This window comes from Lissotriton helveticus, chromosome 1_2 (genome assembly GCF_964261635.1).
Source record: "Lissotriton helveticus chromosome 1_2, aLisHel1.1, whole genome shotgun sequence".
In the NCBI taxonomy this organism is placed as follows: Eukaryota; Metazoa; Chordata; class Amphibia; order Caudata; family Salamandridae; genus Lissotriton; species Lissotriton helveticus.
In genome coordinates, this window is record NC_136058.1 from 413,728,792 (window position 1) to 413,743,230 (window position 14,439).

Below are 14,439 nucleotides of genomic sequence, written 5' to 3' on the forward strand. Positions count from 1 at the left end.
ACGCGTAGCAGTCGCGAAAGATAAGGGTGAAAAGAGGTGTAACAGGGCGTATACATAGACATGTGATGCAAACGTAACAGAATATGTCATGAATGGGGTGGAAACCATGGAGGGGGCTACCTAAGGAGCCGGGACCTCTAACCTGATGGTGCGCGCAAACTGGCAATGACGTGTTACTAGGAGAAGCTGGGGGCTACGAACTCTGTGCTAGGAGCAGAGACTGAAGTCTAGAGAGTCAGGGCGACATGTACCTAAACAGTATCTAGTATCTGATGTTTAGAGAACATGTTGATAGAATCCAAAAGTTATCGGGGTAAAGGCGAACAGACTCTAAGACTGGAGCATGCATTATTCTACATGTAGTGCGTGATGAAGAATATTAAATGACCATTAAATGCAGTATTTCTCTTACATAGAGACGTAGAGGCTAGACAATGACGGAAACTATTGATGCGATTCAGTAGCTTTAGGAATGCAGAGAAGGAGGGCTGTACTGATAACTCGAATCATAACATACTCTTGGCAGACTCAGAGGCAGAGCCAGGCTGAACCGGGCACTGTGAGGCAGGAAGTAAGTGAAGGGTCGAGGATACAGGTGGGGGCTGTATCGCTCCTCAGCGAGGCTTCGGGAGTCAGAAGCTGAATCTGGTGTCCGGGCCCTTTTGAGGCCTAGAAACGGGGACTTTACAATGGAATAACGTGCACACTGAGAAACGTGGCAACGTAGCTTTACATAGGCCTGATATTCGTAGTATTCACGAGAACTGGAAACTGACATACTAAAGGTGGACACAACTATAATTGCGTCTTTAATCGAACATGGGGAATAACATATGCATATTAATCATGCACATATAACATATGATGGAGGACGCGTAGGGACACAGAACATGGCAAAATTTACTTTTCCACAGAAGCATGAACAGAAAAAAGAAGGTGTACATTTAGTGAAACACAATAAAAAGGATTATTTCAAGGAAAGTTAAAACATTCTCGAGCACTAGAGAAGAAACACATTCTATGTGCCAGGAATGGTGAGGATGTTGGAGCGGAAGAAACTGGTGAATGTGAAAGTTGTCAAATCCCTAAAGTAAAAGGACCATAAATGTTTACCAAGCGTCAGTAACTGAGATTAAGGAGAACATTGGCCACAACTGATACCCACACAGTGCACTTGAGAAAACTCAGAGGTTGTAAATTCTGTTTGATGGTTTATGAGAAATGCTTTGGAGACCGAAACCCTCCCCAACAGATCAGTATCCGTAGACATGTTGTGATGTGACAGAACCGTCAAAAAGACTAATATCCTCGGTTTACAAGTGCAAGCTTTTGTCTCCGTCTCCTGGAGACAAGAGGAAAGAAAAGATTGTTTAAAAGAAAGTCATTGTAAATGCTCTTTCTCAGATGTCGTTACAGCAAAGAGGCTGGATTATCATTTCCAATATAGGAAGATTTTCCCCCACCAACTTTGTCTCTTGGATTGATCCGAGTGGGTTCAAAGTGTCCTGTAACTCCAAAGTCGATCATGTACCTGTCTTAGCAACTGATCAAAAAAGCATATTCTGGCACAGAAAGTAGAAAAGGGGCCAGTGTTACACTATTGACAATTTATAAACCACCCTGGCATGCCCTAATCATCTGTCATTACTTGTATGAACAAACATAACTAACAGGCAAACACTAAAGCCCAAAGACCCAATCAGTGCTTTTAGAACTCCTAAATCAAATGTGATAAACTAGAATCACTAAATGAGACTAATTAAACTTGAGAGAATTCACCCGGGCATAACTTGGAGAAAATGAATCCATGAGGGGCCTCTTAATCAATACAAGGGGCTCCTCGGTGAAAGTTAATAAGACAAGTTAGGAAATGATCTCCAGGTAAAAACTATCATTAGTTAAATACATATGTTAAGAAGAGCATCTGAAATGTATTTTAGAAGTTAATGCTGAGTTGTAACATAAACACGTACACAATCAGAAATCAGATTCATTCTTAAAATGACTTGTATTCAGGAACAAACCCAACTTGGAGAAAAAAACAACTCCAATAAGAGCAATGCCTGTGAGGACTGCTGTAGTAATCAATCCCACCTCACTAAATATGAGAAAACTAGCACTGGACGAAAACCCTATCAGTGCTCTGAATGCCAGAAAGGCTTCAGTCACAAATCCAACATTACGGTACATGAAAAAACCCACACTGGACAAAAACCTTATCAGTGCTCTGAATGCTGGAAAAGCTTCAGTCAGAAAGACACCCTTACTAAACATGAAATGACCCACACTGGGCATAAACCCTATCAGTGTTCTGAATGCCAAAAAGGTTTCTATCAAAAAGCAGGTTTAAATCTACATCAGAGAATCCATACTGGGCTCAAACCGTATCAGTGCTCTGAATGCTGCAAAAGCTTCAGTCAGAAATCCAGCCTTACTGTACATGAAAGAACCCACACTGGACAAAAACCATATCAGTGTTCCATATGCCAAAAAAGCTTCAGTTTTAGTGGCAGTCTGATTCAACATCAGGTAACTCACACTGGACAAAAACCTTATCAGTGCTCTGAATGCTGTAAAAGCTTTAGTAACAAATACAATCTCACTTTACATGAAAGAACCCACACTGGACAAAAACCTTATCAATGCTCTGAATGCTGTAAAAGCTTCAGTCAGAAATCCAGCCTTACTGTACATAAAATGACCCACACTGGGTATAAACTGTATCAGTGCTCTGAATGCTGTAAAAGCCTCAGTAGTAAATCAGCTCTCTCTCAACATGAGAGAGCTCATAATGGACAAAAAACTTATCAGTGCTCTGAATGCTGGAAAAGCTTCAGTCAGAAAGACACCCTTACTAAACATGAAATGACCCACACTGGGCATAAACCCTATCAGTGTTCTGAATGCCAAAAAGGTTTCTATCAAAAATCAGGTTTAAATCTACATCAGAGAATCCATACTGGGCTTAAACCATATCAGTGTTCTGAATGCCAGAAAAGCTTCAGTCAGAAATCCAACCTAACTGTGCATGAAAGGACCCACACTGGGCATAAACCGTATCAGTGCTCTGAATGCACAAACACTTTCTATAAGAGATTGAGTTTAATTGAACATGAGAGAACCCACACTGGGCTCAAACCCTATCAGTGCTCTGAATGCCACAAAAGCTTCAGTCAGAAATCCAACCTAACTGTGCATGAAAGGACCCACACTGGGCATAAACCGTATCAGTGCTCTGAATGCGGGAAAGGATTCAGTTGGAAATCCAACCTTACTGTGCATGAAAGAACCCACACTGGGTATAAACCGTATCAGTGCTCTGAATGCCAAAAAAGCTTCAGTCATAAAACAACTCTCACTAATCATGAGAGAACTCACACTGGGGAAAAACCCTTATTAGCTCTCTGAATGCTGGAAAAGTTTCAGCCGTAAATCTGGTCTCACTCAACCTGTGAGAACTTACCTGGAAAAAAACCTTGTCATTGTTCTAAATGCCAGGGAAGTGTCTGCTGGAGATTCAGTTTCATTCAACAAGAGAGAACCCACAACGTGAAAGAAAATGATCTGTGCTCTCACTGTGACAAAAACTTCAGTTGTAAATGTAACCTTTCTACATAAGAGAGACAATGTGGGAGAATAAAAGGTGCTCACTGTAACCCCTGAGAAGGAGCTTTCAGCATCGCAAAACCTTTACATGAAGCAGCCACAAAGACATCAATCCATTGATTGTCCAACAAACTCTACTGAGAAAAGCACACAGCGAGGGATGGAAATGCTTGAATTAACCTCATTCCTTTGTTACTATTTGTGGCCTCATTCCATTCAGCGTGTTTTGCTCCCTGCGTGTTAATAAGCAGTGGCTCTGACCCACAAAGTCCATTGGATCCTGAACTTTGAGGCCACGCCCCTAGGATCTGGAATCCAAGTAACCTCAAACTGTTTCCAGCTTTAATGAGCCTCCCCAGAGGGCTGCAGCAGGAGTCGCTTTGTCATAGGTCTTAATGGGACCAACATCTGTTCATGTCTGTGCCACGTCGGCTGATCATTGAGAAAAACCAAAGGTGATGGATGGACTGGTAGTTAATCTCTGCAACATCCCACCACATCATTCTCTAGTCTTTGTGTAACTACAGACAAGGTCAGCCATATGCAAACCATTCTTGGCTCCATCCTAAATAGTCCTAATGACTTCTGTTCCAAAAGGACACCACCTCGTATTACAAAGATCCACACAAGAGGCCTCTTTCCATCTTTTTTTGTTTCAAATGGAACCTGCTATGCGCTTAACCATGCCTCAGGCCTGCCACATTCCATGCTTTGGCTCTTATCAACCTTGAACCATCTCCATAACTTGGAAGCTCCGAAGACTTCGCAGCTGTTGTAACTGCGTTAAGTTTCCCACATTTTGATGGCCGTGGATTCAGGTTCAACTTGATAACCCAACTCTACTCTGTGGAAATTTTGCACTTCAAGCCACTTCTGTGCAGCTCGTCACCTTCTGAGACTGATTCAGCCACAAACCTTGTTTCAAATTCCAGTGTTCATCATCATCAGAGACTAAACTTATCTTTGTCCTCTCGAGCATAGCTACCGAAGTCAGCTACAATTTTGTAGGTGACTTCCTGATTGATTCAGTGGATCTGCTTTTTTTTTAATTCATTTACCTTTTTGTTTGGTTTTGACAGTTGTTTTTGCTAATTAATAATCCTTAAATCACATCCCTCCTTTAGATTTTGCTTCTGAATAATTATTAAATATTATTTTTAATCTAAACTTGGTTTGAATCTTTAAGTTCCTTGTCTATTTTTAATAAACTGTATTGAAATTTGTGACTTCCACTGTTTTGCTTTACCTTCGAGCGTGCCTTAGGCCATACTGCTCAAGCCATGTTACCAAAAGCGAGCTAAGAACACTTTAGTAGAAGACACATTTACCTTTGCTGGCCAAAGTTTGGGAAAATCAAAGCAGGCTGACTCCAGAAAGCACACTAAGGTTACTTTGTTAGGTGGCATCTGCACCACCTGTAGATGCAAAAAGCAAGGATTATGAGGGAAGCTGTTGGTATCTGTGCCCCCAGAATTTGAGACTGCCACCCTCTCTCAAACAGTTGAAAGAGCTAATAATGCACCCGCCAGAGATTCATGTCTCAGCAACTAAGACTGCTCGCTCCTGCCATACAACACACACACTGTTACCTGAATCCCTTTACCTGCTACATAAACACGTTGTGCTGTGCGTTTTGAACAGGCTTTCACCCCCCTTTGTATGTAAATGAGTTTCTGTGATCAGACACCCCAGGCTCCCATCTCTTCTAGTGCAGATGATAGTGTGAGAACTGTAACGAGATCACAAACAAGGGCTGTATTGAGAAATAATCGTCTTCCAAGTCACACAGTAGTTTATAGTTCTTTATTTGTCTTTTATATGTACATTCCCCATTCCCTTCCAAGGTAGAGTATAGTTTGCGATGCGCGACTCTCTTGTGGCCAGCTCCCCGGATTAAGTCCATAAGAACAGAAACAGAGTCCAATTTCCTGAAGAAGCGCCGGGGAAGGTAAACTAGAGGGGTCGAGAAGCAGTATAAATGTATTAACAGCATTTTTGCAACTTCCACTCTACCCATGGGTTGATAGTGGCAGCGAGCCCCAGAACGACGGGGAGCTGCAAACATTGGACATCACCTAAGTTGCCCTCTATAACATCTTCCTCAGTGTGGTAAGTTTACCGCTAAATATCTGAAGATGTGAGGGTGCAACCCCAGTGCTAATTGGGGCAGCACTTCCTGTTCTCAGATGTGAGTTTGCACATGGAATATAAGCTGGATTTGGTCCAATTTAGCCTCAGTCCGGAAGTCCTACCAAAGTCATCTAGAAACTCCATCACCTGTGGTAGCTACGCATGCACATTCCTGGGGTACACAAATGCATCATCAGCATACAGTGATATGGCCTCTCAATTTGGCTCACTCTGTATACCGATTGCTGGATCCTGCGAACGAAACAGGCCAGCAAACAGGTCCATGGCTAGGGCAAAAGTAATCGACAGCGGGCATCTTTGCCGCATGCTTCAAAAGAAACTGAGATCTCTGCCTGTCTGGATGCGGCCCAGCGATTTATCCAGTGCAGTATTCCTGCACCTAGTTTCATGCACATCAGCACTTTCGTTAAATAAAACTACTCCAGGGTGTCGAAGGCCTTCTCTATATCTAGTGAGAGTGTTGTTTATGAAGGCAAATTCTTGAAGATTCTTTTCCATCAGCTGCAGAGGCGCCATAGGTTTAGACACATTTTTCTCCCAGGTACGAACCCATTCTGGTCTTGGTGCCAATGTAGAGAGGCAGGGGAGCAACCTGTTTGCAAGGACCTTCCTGCGAATCTTGTGGTCGGTGTACGGTGGCCAGTAGGAGCGTAGCTCCAGGGGGTTCCTCTTGGGCTTAGGCAGTACCAATATCATAGCCTCCCATAGGGATCCCGGCAATTTGCCCTCCTGCCGGGCCTGTTGGTACATTTGGAGTAGGTTTGGAGTGAGGGTTCCTCTGTAGGTGAAGTAAAAGTCCACCGGGAACCCGTCCATCCCAGGAATTTTGGTGCACGCGCTCTAGTCAATCATGAAGACAATTTCCTCAGTGGTCAGGGTTTCATCTGCTGTATGTCCCTTAAGGGGGTTAAGTCTGGGGATCGACAGTTTATTCAAATACTCATCTAATTGGGACGCTTGCACTCCCAACACAGTCTGGTATACAGACGTCTGGTACTACAGGAAAGCCTGGTTTATATCTGCTTGTACATTTCAAAAATTCAGTTATACATAAGGATAAACAGACAAAACAGACCACAAAATATATGTTCACCAAGTAATTTAATGTTCTAGTTTTTCTGGTGAATACTCAAGTAATATTCAAGATACAGGTAATATTCAAGAATTACCGGTTAAGTAAAGGTTGCTCCAAAAGGGGGAACGTGCTAATAGGATGAGGAGTGCTCAGTGTTAAGAAGGAAAGTAATCAGTGATATAGGAGAATACAAGAGATGCATATTATTTTCAAAAACACTATGATCGGTTGTCATTCACCGTCATAGGCAGCCTTGCTCCACATGTATTTGTACACAATTTAAGTCATATGTAAAATTGCAGAATAAAATTCAAAATTTACATGATAGAGGACACAAAAGGGTAAGTCTAGGCCTATCCAAGAGCGTCGACGTTTCGTTCCGACTTAGGGCACAAGGGAATTTCACAATCTCAGCCGTGCGGATCTTCTACAGGACAGGGGTGGTGTGGGGCAACCTGGATGAAGGTGGATAAGTCGCCTAATGGGAATAAAAGCTTGGGTCCGGTCCGTTGCTGTATGTAAAGGTGCGCATCAAGAAGCAGTGTGCGTGGTTGAAAAAGGTAAGGCGTACCCTTCGCATGTGGTGAGAAGCCAAGGGATGAGTTCATCAAGCCATGTCATAGTCAGTAGTAAATTCCATTTGGGGTAACCATCAAGGAGATTAATGAACTAAGGAGGAAAAATGGGGAGAAAATGCTTTAAGTACTTGACCGGCATCGAGGATAGCGTATACGTCGGTTACAGTGCTGATCAGACATACCTCAGTGTTATTCAGGAATGAAGCCTGGGCAAAGTTGTAAAGGCGGAGGCGCCATCGTGGTCCGTGTATTAATCACGGTTCAAGGCGATCGGCGGTCTGTTAAGTAAATGTGCGAAAGCTTAGTCATGCTGGCAAGGAAAGTGTGGAAAAGTATATTTTGTCATGTTCTGTGTCACTACGTGTCATCCATCATATGTTGTGTGTGCATGATTAAATATGCATATGCATTCCCCATGTCCGATTCAAGACGCAATTACAGTTGTGTCCTCCTCTAGTATGCCAGTTTCCAGTCCTCGTGAATACTACGAATATCAGGCCTATGTAAAGCTACGTTGCCACGTTTCTCAGTGTGCACGTTATTCTATTATAAAGTCCCCGTTTCTAGGCCTCAAAAGGGCCTGGACACCAGATTCAGCTCCTGTCTCCTGAAGCCTCGCTGAGGAGCGATACAGCCCCCACCTGTATCCTCGACCCTTCACTTACTTCCTGCCTCGCAGTGCCCGGTGCAGCTTGGCTCAGTCTCTGAGTCTGCCAAGAATATGTTATGATTCCAGTTATCAGTTTAGTCCTCCTTCTCTGCATTCCTAAGCTACTGAACTGCATCAATAGTTTCCGTCATTGTCTAGCCTATGCGGCTCCATGTTAGGAGAAATACTGTATTTAATGGTCATTTAATATTCTTCATCACGCACTACATGTAGAATAAATGCATGGTCCAGTCTTAGAATCGAGTTAGCCTTTCCCCTCTTGACTTCTGGTTTATATCAACATGTTCTCTAAACGTCAGATACTAGATACTGTTTAGGTACATGTCGCTCCGACCCTCCAGACTTTAGTCTCTGCTCCTAGCACAGAGTTCATAGCCCCCAGCTTCTCCTAGTAACACGTCATTGCTAGTTTGCGCGCACCATCAGGTTAGAGGTCCCGGCTCCTTAGGTAGCCCCCTCCATGGTTTCCGCCCCATTCATGACATATTCTGTTACGTTTGCATCACATGTCTATGTATACGCCCAGTTACACTTCTTTTCCCCCCTTATCTTTCGCGACTACTACGCGTCACGCCTTCTGCTCCACCCACTGCTACGCCTACTGCAATGTAATGCTATGTGTTTGCGTTATGTATATATGCTCATGTATTGTTATTAAAAGGCAGCGCGCTCATCCCAGATCCAGCCCCAGCAGCTGCTGGGCCCTGTCATCCTATTCCTATGCAGGTTGTCCTGTTCCTGTCCTTTATGCTGTAATAAACCTGCAAAACTCCCACTACCTCGAATCTTGACTCTTATTTATTGAGCTATCTGTTATGATATATGTCTAGTCAAAAATAGGGTATTATTTATTTATTTACCACATAATGGCGCCCGAATAGGGACATGCCCTTTCCCCACGCGTCGGTGAAGCCACGCCGACCCCCTGACCCTCTGCAGTCGTGACGAAACTCTTCTGCGCAGTGGCAGATATTTCTGCTCAAGTATCCCTCAGGCCCACGGAGGAGACGGAGGAGGCGGTCCAGCATCCAGACGAGACGGTGGAGGAACGCGGCGAGTCCCGACCAGAGCCCAAGCCAAGAGTCCAAGGTCCGAGGTATCCGGAGGTCCACCCGTAATTGAAGTCCGAAGTTCGTCGTCATCGTCGTAGCAGTGCAGTCCAGTCCGAGGCCTTCCGTTCTTGCTGCCCGGTGAGTACCGTTACTGGGGTGGTATCTAGACAGGGTCAATTTAATTGACTCTGGTCTGTGGGTTGGTGGTACACAGTCCCACAAACGAAGTGTTCACTTCGGTGGATACGGGTCCTGACGTGTCTCTTTAAGAGACCGGTAAGTTTCGTACTGTTTCAGCAGTGCATCTAGTCTCTGTTCTAGTCAGTTTCTGTTCTCGAGAAATGTCATGTGTTCTGTTCTCAGTATTTCCAGGTAGTATTCTGTTCGAACTGTTATTTATAATGTTCTTCATGTATTTTAATGTTGTGGTATGAGTGCGACGTGATTTCGTGTTTTCATTGTGTATTGTATTTTGTCCAGAATATAGTCCAGTCATGCCGCTCTTCTCAAAATACGTCAGTTAAAAACTAGAAAGGGTCTGCTGGAAGCAGCAGTTCCCGTCCCGCCTAGGGACAGTCCAGGTCACTTTATGTATCAGAAACATGGCATAAGTGCCATATTGTATCTAGATTTATGGGTAGAATATACCAAACAGTTAGAAGAAAAGTATAGATGGCCCGTATCGGGTACATGGGATGCCGAATGCATCATGCGAGTAGAAGAAGCATTATGGAAAAAGAAAGCCAGACAGTCACAGAAAGATGCCATCGAGTTATGGCGCAAAGAAGCTCATAAAAGAACCGAAAAAGAAATCAGAAAGACAGAACTAAGTAGAGAATCCCAAGAACGAGCCCAAGAAAGAGAATTAATCGAGATAGGTGAACGAGTTAGAACTGAGCAATCAGACAGACAGAGGAATGCCCTCATTAAGGGTATGTATCCTCTTCTTGCCGAGGGCTTGCCAAAAGCGACCCCGGAGGCATCCAGTAATTTCCCGCCACCGTTAGTTCCGACCAAGCTACGTCACAAACCGACCGCAGCTGATATTTTTATTTCGTCCTATCTGGACGACACAGTCCCCGAATATGCAAATCCTGTTCGCGCTCCGCCAGTCCCTGTAAATCAGGTAATTCCTGCTCCTCCAGACACCGGGGTGCCCTTAACAGCCCCCCCGGGTCAGCCCGCCATACAAGTCCAGCCCACGTTACAATTACCGACCCTGCCAGGACGGAAAGCATCAGTTGATGATTCTAGTTTAGGGGCCGCAGGAGGAGGTCTTCCTCAAACCCCGCCGCCATACAAGCGTTTATCAGCACTCGAATTACATGCTCAAGCATCACAGCGTACTCCTAAAAGTAATAAGTCTGTTGCAGAGATCAGGCAAACCCTTGGCGAATGTGTCTATGACCCAGTTCCAGGCGAGTTTAATATGGTTTTATATTCCGTACGCGTAAGGAGAGTGACCGAGTATCTAGTCACCCTGCCGAATATGAAAGAAGATCTAGACAGGATATATCGTTTCATCCGTACAGGGGATGACCCACAAAGTATTAGTGATGCCATGTCTCAAAGGAAAGCCGAGATTCAGCGCATGATATTAAAGTTCCTAATTAACTGTCTAATAAGAGAACAGGATTACCCGTCTAAAGACCCGGAAGAAATGAAAACTCTAACAAAGTGGAGTGATAATATAGCCGAAGGAAAGCACAATACCATTGGTGCCATGGAAAGTATGTACAAGAAAATCCGTAGAGAGATAATAAAGATACACGAACAGCGTAAAGCAGCACAAGTAAGCGACAAAGAAAGTACCTCTGATCCTGAAGAGGAAGACGACGAGAATACCGCCAGAATAGCGTATGTAGGAAAATCTAGATTTCCAGATCGCCATTTACGTCTAGAACACAAGCCAATTTTCCATCATCCAGCACCAGAACAAGGTTCCCTAGAACAAGTATTTCAAGCTACCGATCACATTCTGAAATCACGAATCGGTTATAGTGAGTTAAGTACTATGCATGAACAAGAAATAGTTCGGTCAGCAGTCCGATGGATTACTGATTCTACCACTTTTCCAGACGAAATAGTGGCACAAATGTTTCTGAAAATGCCCCCAGCCGAGCAGCGACTGGTGGGTATGTATATGATTCAGCACCTCATTATTCTGTATGAGGGTCAACATTCTGATCCAGGCCCGTTACATGATATCCTGAATGAGTTACTCCAGTACAAATGGAGAGGTCTAGGTACCGATTTAATTAGTGTTATTCTAGAACAGCGCCACAAATATAGAACATTCTTGAACCCGCATTTTGTTCATGTCTCACCCCCAGAAAGTAAATCATTCTACATAGACAGACAGAATCCGTTACGAGAAGTCCACCCAGTCAGAGGAGCGGGTGGCGAAATGCAGCGAGTGTTTGTATACACTCCGATCACAAAGATGGAACTTCTAGAGATGAAGAAATTAATTCCCTGTCATGATAAAGATCCAGCGGGGTACCATAGAGAATTAAAAGACATGCTCCGTATGGGAGAATACACGTACCCAGATATCATTAAAATGTTAAAGGTCCTGTTGCCCGCAGGGGTGTATGAAAAGCTTAAAGAAAAAGAATGGGAGGTGGGAGAGAAAAAGATAGATTGGGCAGTCCTAGAAGCTGAAGATAAGATACGAGTACCAGGTACTGGTCTAGGAGAGAAATGTAAAGAATTACCAGAATTATTAATTCAAGTTTTACCCAGATTATTGACAACGAAAAAGGAAGACTGGGATGCAATCTCAGCCTGTAAACAGAAACAAGATGAAGAAATTAGTGATTTTTATTCTAGGTTTGAAAAGTGCTTTAGTATCAACAGTGGCCTCAAGACAAGTAGTGAGTCATACCCTCACCTTTTCGTTACTAAATTAGTCGAGAATTCAAGTCCATCAATTAAAAACCGAGTTCTGAAAGTCGAAAGCACCTGGCAAGCTAATACCCCGTCCCAGATGCTCCAGATGCTCCAGTATCACCAGAATAGAATCAGGGAAGAGCAAGAACACGAAAGAAAACGTATGAAAGACACGAAAATGAAAGTGCTAGTTGCACAATCTGTTCCCCAAGACAGTCAGAAGAGGGGTCCGAATCAAGCCAGTCATCCTGCAGCACCCGTTAAAGGGAACTGCAATTATTGTAAACAACCAGGTCATTTCATAAATGAGTGTGCAGTTCTGAAACACAACATAGCTACTGGTAAGACTAAAGAAAGACCACGTCCGCCTAGACAAGAACAAGTTTCACAGACTCCTCAGCCACAGAATGCACTACAGACAGTTACAGCACCGCAGCCTATTGCTGCAACACAGCATGTTACATCGCAGATGTACCAGTATGCACAGTCTGAGTATCCAGAGTACCAGCCATATTCATGAAACAGCCTAGAGAGGGAGGTAGGCTTGCCTCTCATCGAGATACCTGTAGATCAAGAAGGTCCCTATGTTCACAGTCAAGTATTAGGGAAAGACAGAAAGTTTTTGATTGATACAGGGGCAGGTAGGACCACAATTAGTCATGCCGAAGTTCCAGGGGCTCCGCTCTCAGGCTCAAGAAATGTTTCCCTTGGATTTTCAGGAAAGCCTATCGTTAATGAGATTTCAAAGCCAGTCACTCTAGAAGTAGGTCCATTGTCCCGCACTACTGATCTGTTACTTACTAAGTCATGTCCAGAAAATCTATTAGGCATTAAGACATTGAAAGAGTTAGGTGCAGTTATATGTTGTTCCCCAGAGGGAATACGTCTGTTCCTACGTGACTTTAAGGGTCACTATGTATTACGAGATTTTGATTCAAGACTGTCTAATGTCCCGCAGCATTTATGGGCGCAAGGTCCAACTGATGTAGGTTATATGCAAATCACACCCCATCGTGTGACTCTCAAACCAGGTGTAGTGTTACCACGAATCAGGCAGTATAGATTGCCACCTGAGGCTGTAGCAGCCTTATCCAAAATTATTGACGAGCTCATGGCTCAAGGAGTAGTTGTAGAAACTGACTCCAATGTATGTAACTCTCTGATCATTCCAGTCATGAAACGTACTGATCCAAATGCACCCCCAGTATATCGATTAGTGATTGATTTACGGGAACTTAACAAATGTATTATTCCTCAGTACCCAGTTGTCCCAGATATCTCTTCCCTATTGACAGCCATTGATTCCGAAGCCATGTTCTTTACAGTAATCGACCTCAAGAACGCATTTTTTAGTGTTCCCATCCATCCAGACAGCCAGTTTCTTTTCGGATTTTGTTTAAATGGAAGGAGCTATATGTTTACACGAGCTCCTCAAGGTTTCACAGAAAGCCCTAGTATTTACAGTCAAGCACTTAAGAGACAACTAGATAATATTCACATGCCAACTGACACTGCCCTGCTCCAGTATGTCGATGATCTACTGATCACAGCCCGTTCTGAACGTGCTTGCGAGCGAGCATCCCTGACGGTTCTGTATTTCCTAGCCGAGATGGGGCACAAGGTGTCCCCTTCGAAGCTTCAATTCTGTGTCCAGCAAGTGGTCTACTTAGGACACTTACTGTCCAAGAGGGGTAGGCAGTTGACACCAGACCGTATCCAGTTAATAGTGAGTCTTCCTCAGCCCAGGACCCAGAAGGAGGTACGTGCCTTTATCGGCCTTACTTCTTATTGCAGACAATGGATTCCTCAGTATGCATTTCTAGCCAAGCCACTGATACAGTTAACGACACAGGAGGCAGCCGCACCGACTGTCCTCCCTTGGACATCTGAACATACACTTAGTTTCAATGAGTTAAAGAAAGCCCTATGCCAAGCTCCAGTTCTAGCGACACCGAACTACAGTAAGCCTTTTACACTTTTCGTTACTGAACGTGAAGGTACAGCATTATCTGTTCTCACACAAGATCAAGCAGGACAATACAAGCCCTGTGCTTATTTTTCTAGCACATTAGATCCAGTCGCCCAGGCTCTGCCCGCGTGCCTCAAGTCAGTTGCAGCCACAGCACTAGCTATCAGACAAAGTGATTCCATAGTTTTAGGACACTCCTTGACAGTACAAGTCCCACACTCCGTGGAAGTTCTTTTAAACCGAACACAGACTCAGCACTTGACAATTGCACGTTTAACAGGTTATGAATTGACACTGTTCCAACCACACATAGAAATCAGACGCTGCAACGTTCTGAACCCTGCTACACTGTTACCATCAGTTAATTCAAATCCAGCCACACACGACTGTGTGGAAGTAGTCAACATTACGACAAAGCCAAGACAAGACCTGACAGACATTCCGTT

At 44.0% G+C, this 14,439-nt stretch overlaps 1 protein-coding gene across 1 annotated transcript; it reads left to right on the top strand.

The window, feature by feature from the left end:
* Window positions 1-1,872: 1,872 nt before the first annotated feature.
* Window positions 1,873-4,299, top strand: LOC144807986 (uncharacterized). Its single transcript, XM_078673564.1, has one exon. The coding sequence runs from the start codon at window positions 2,002-2,004 to the stop codon at window positions 3,406-3,408; it is 1,407 nt and encodes a 468-aa protein (XP_078529690.1). The 5' UTR covers window positions 1,873-2,001; the 3' UTR covers window positions 3,409-4,299.
* Window positions 4,300-14,439: the final 10,140 nt, after the last annotated feature.

Coding starts and splice junctions, on each gene's coding strand:
- LOC144807986 (XM_078673564.1), top strand. CDS start 2,002: ATGACTTGTATTCAGGAACAAACCCAACTTGGAGAAAAAAACAACTCC.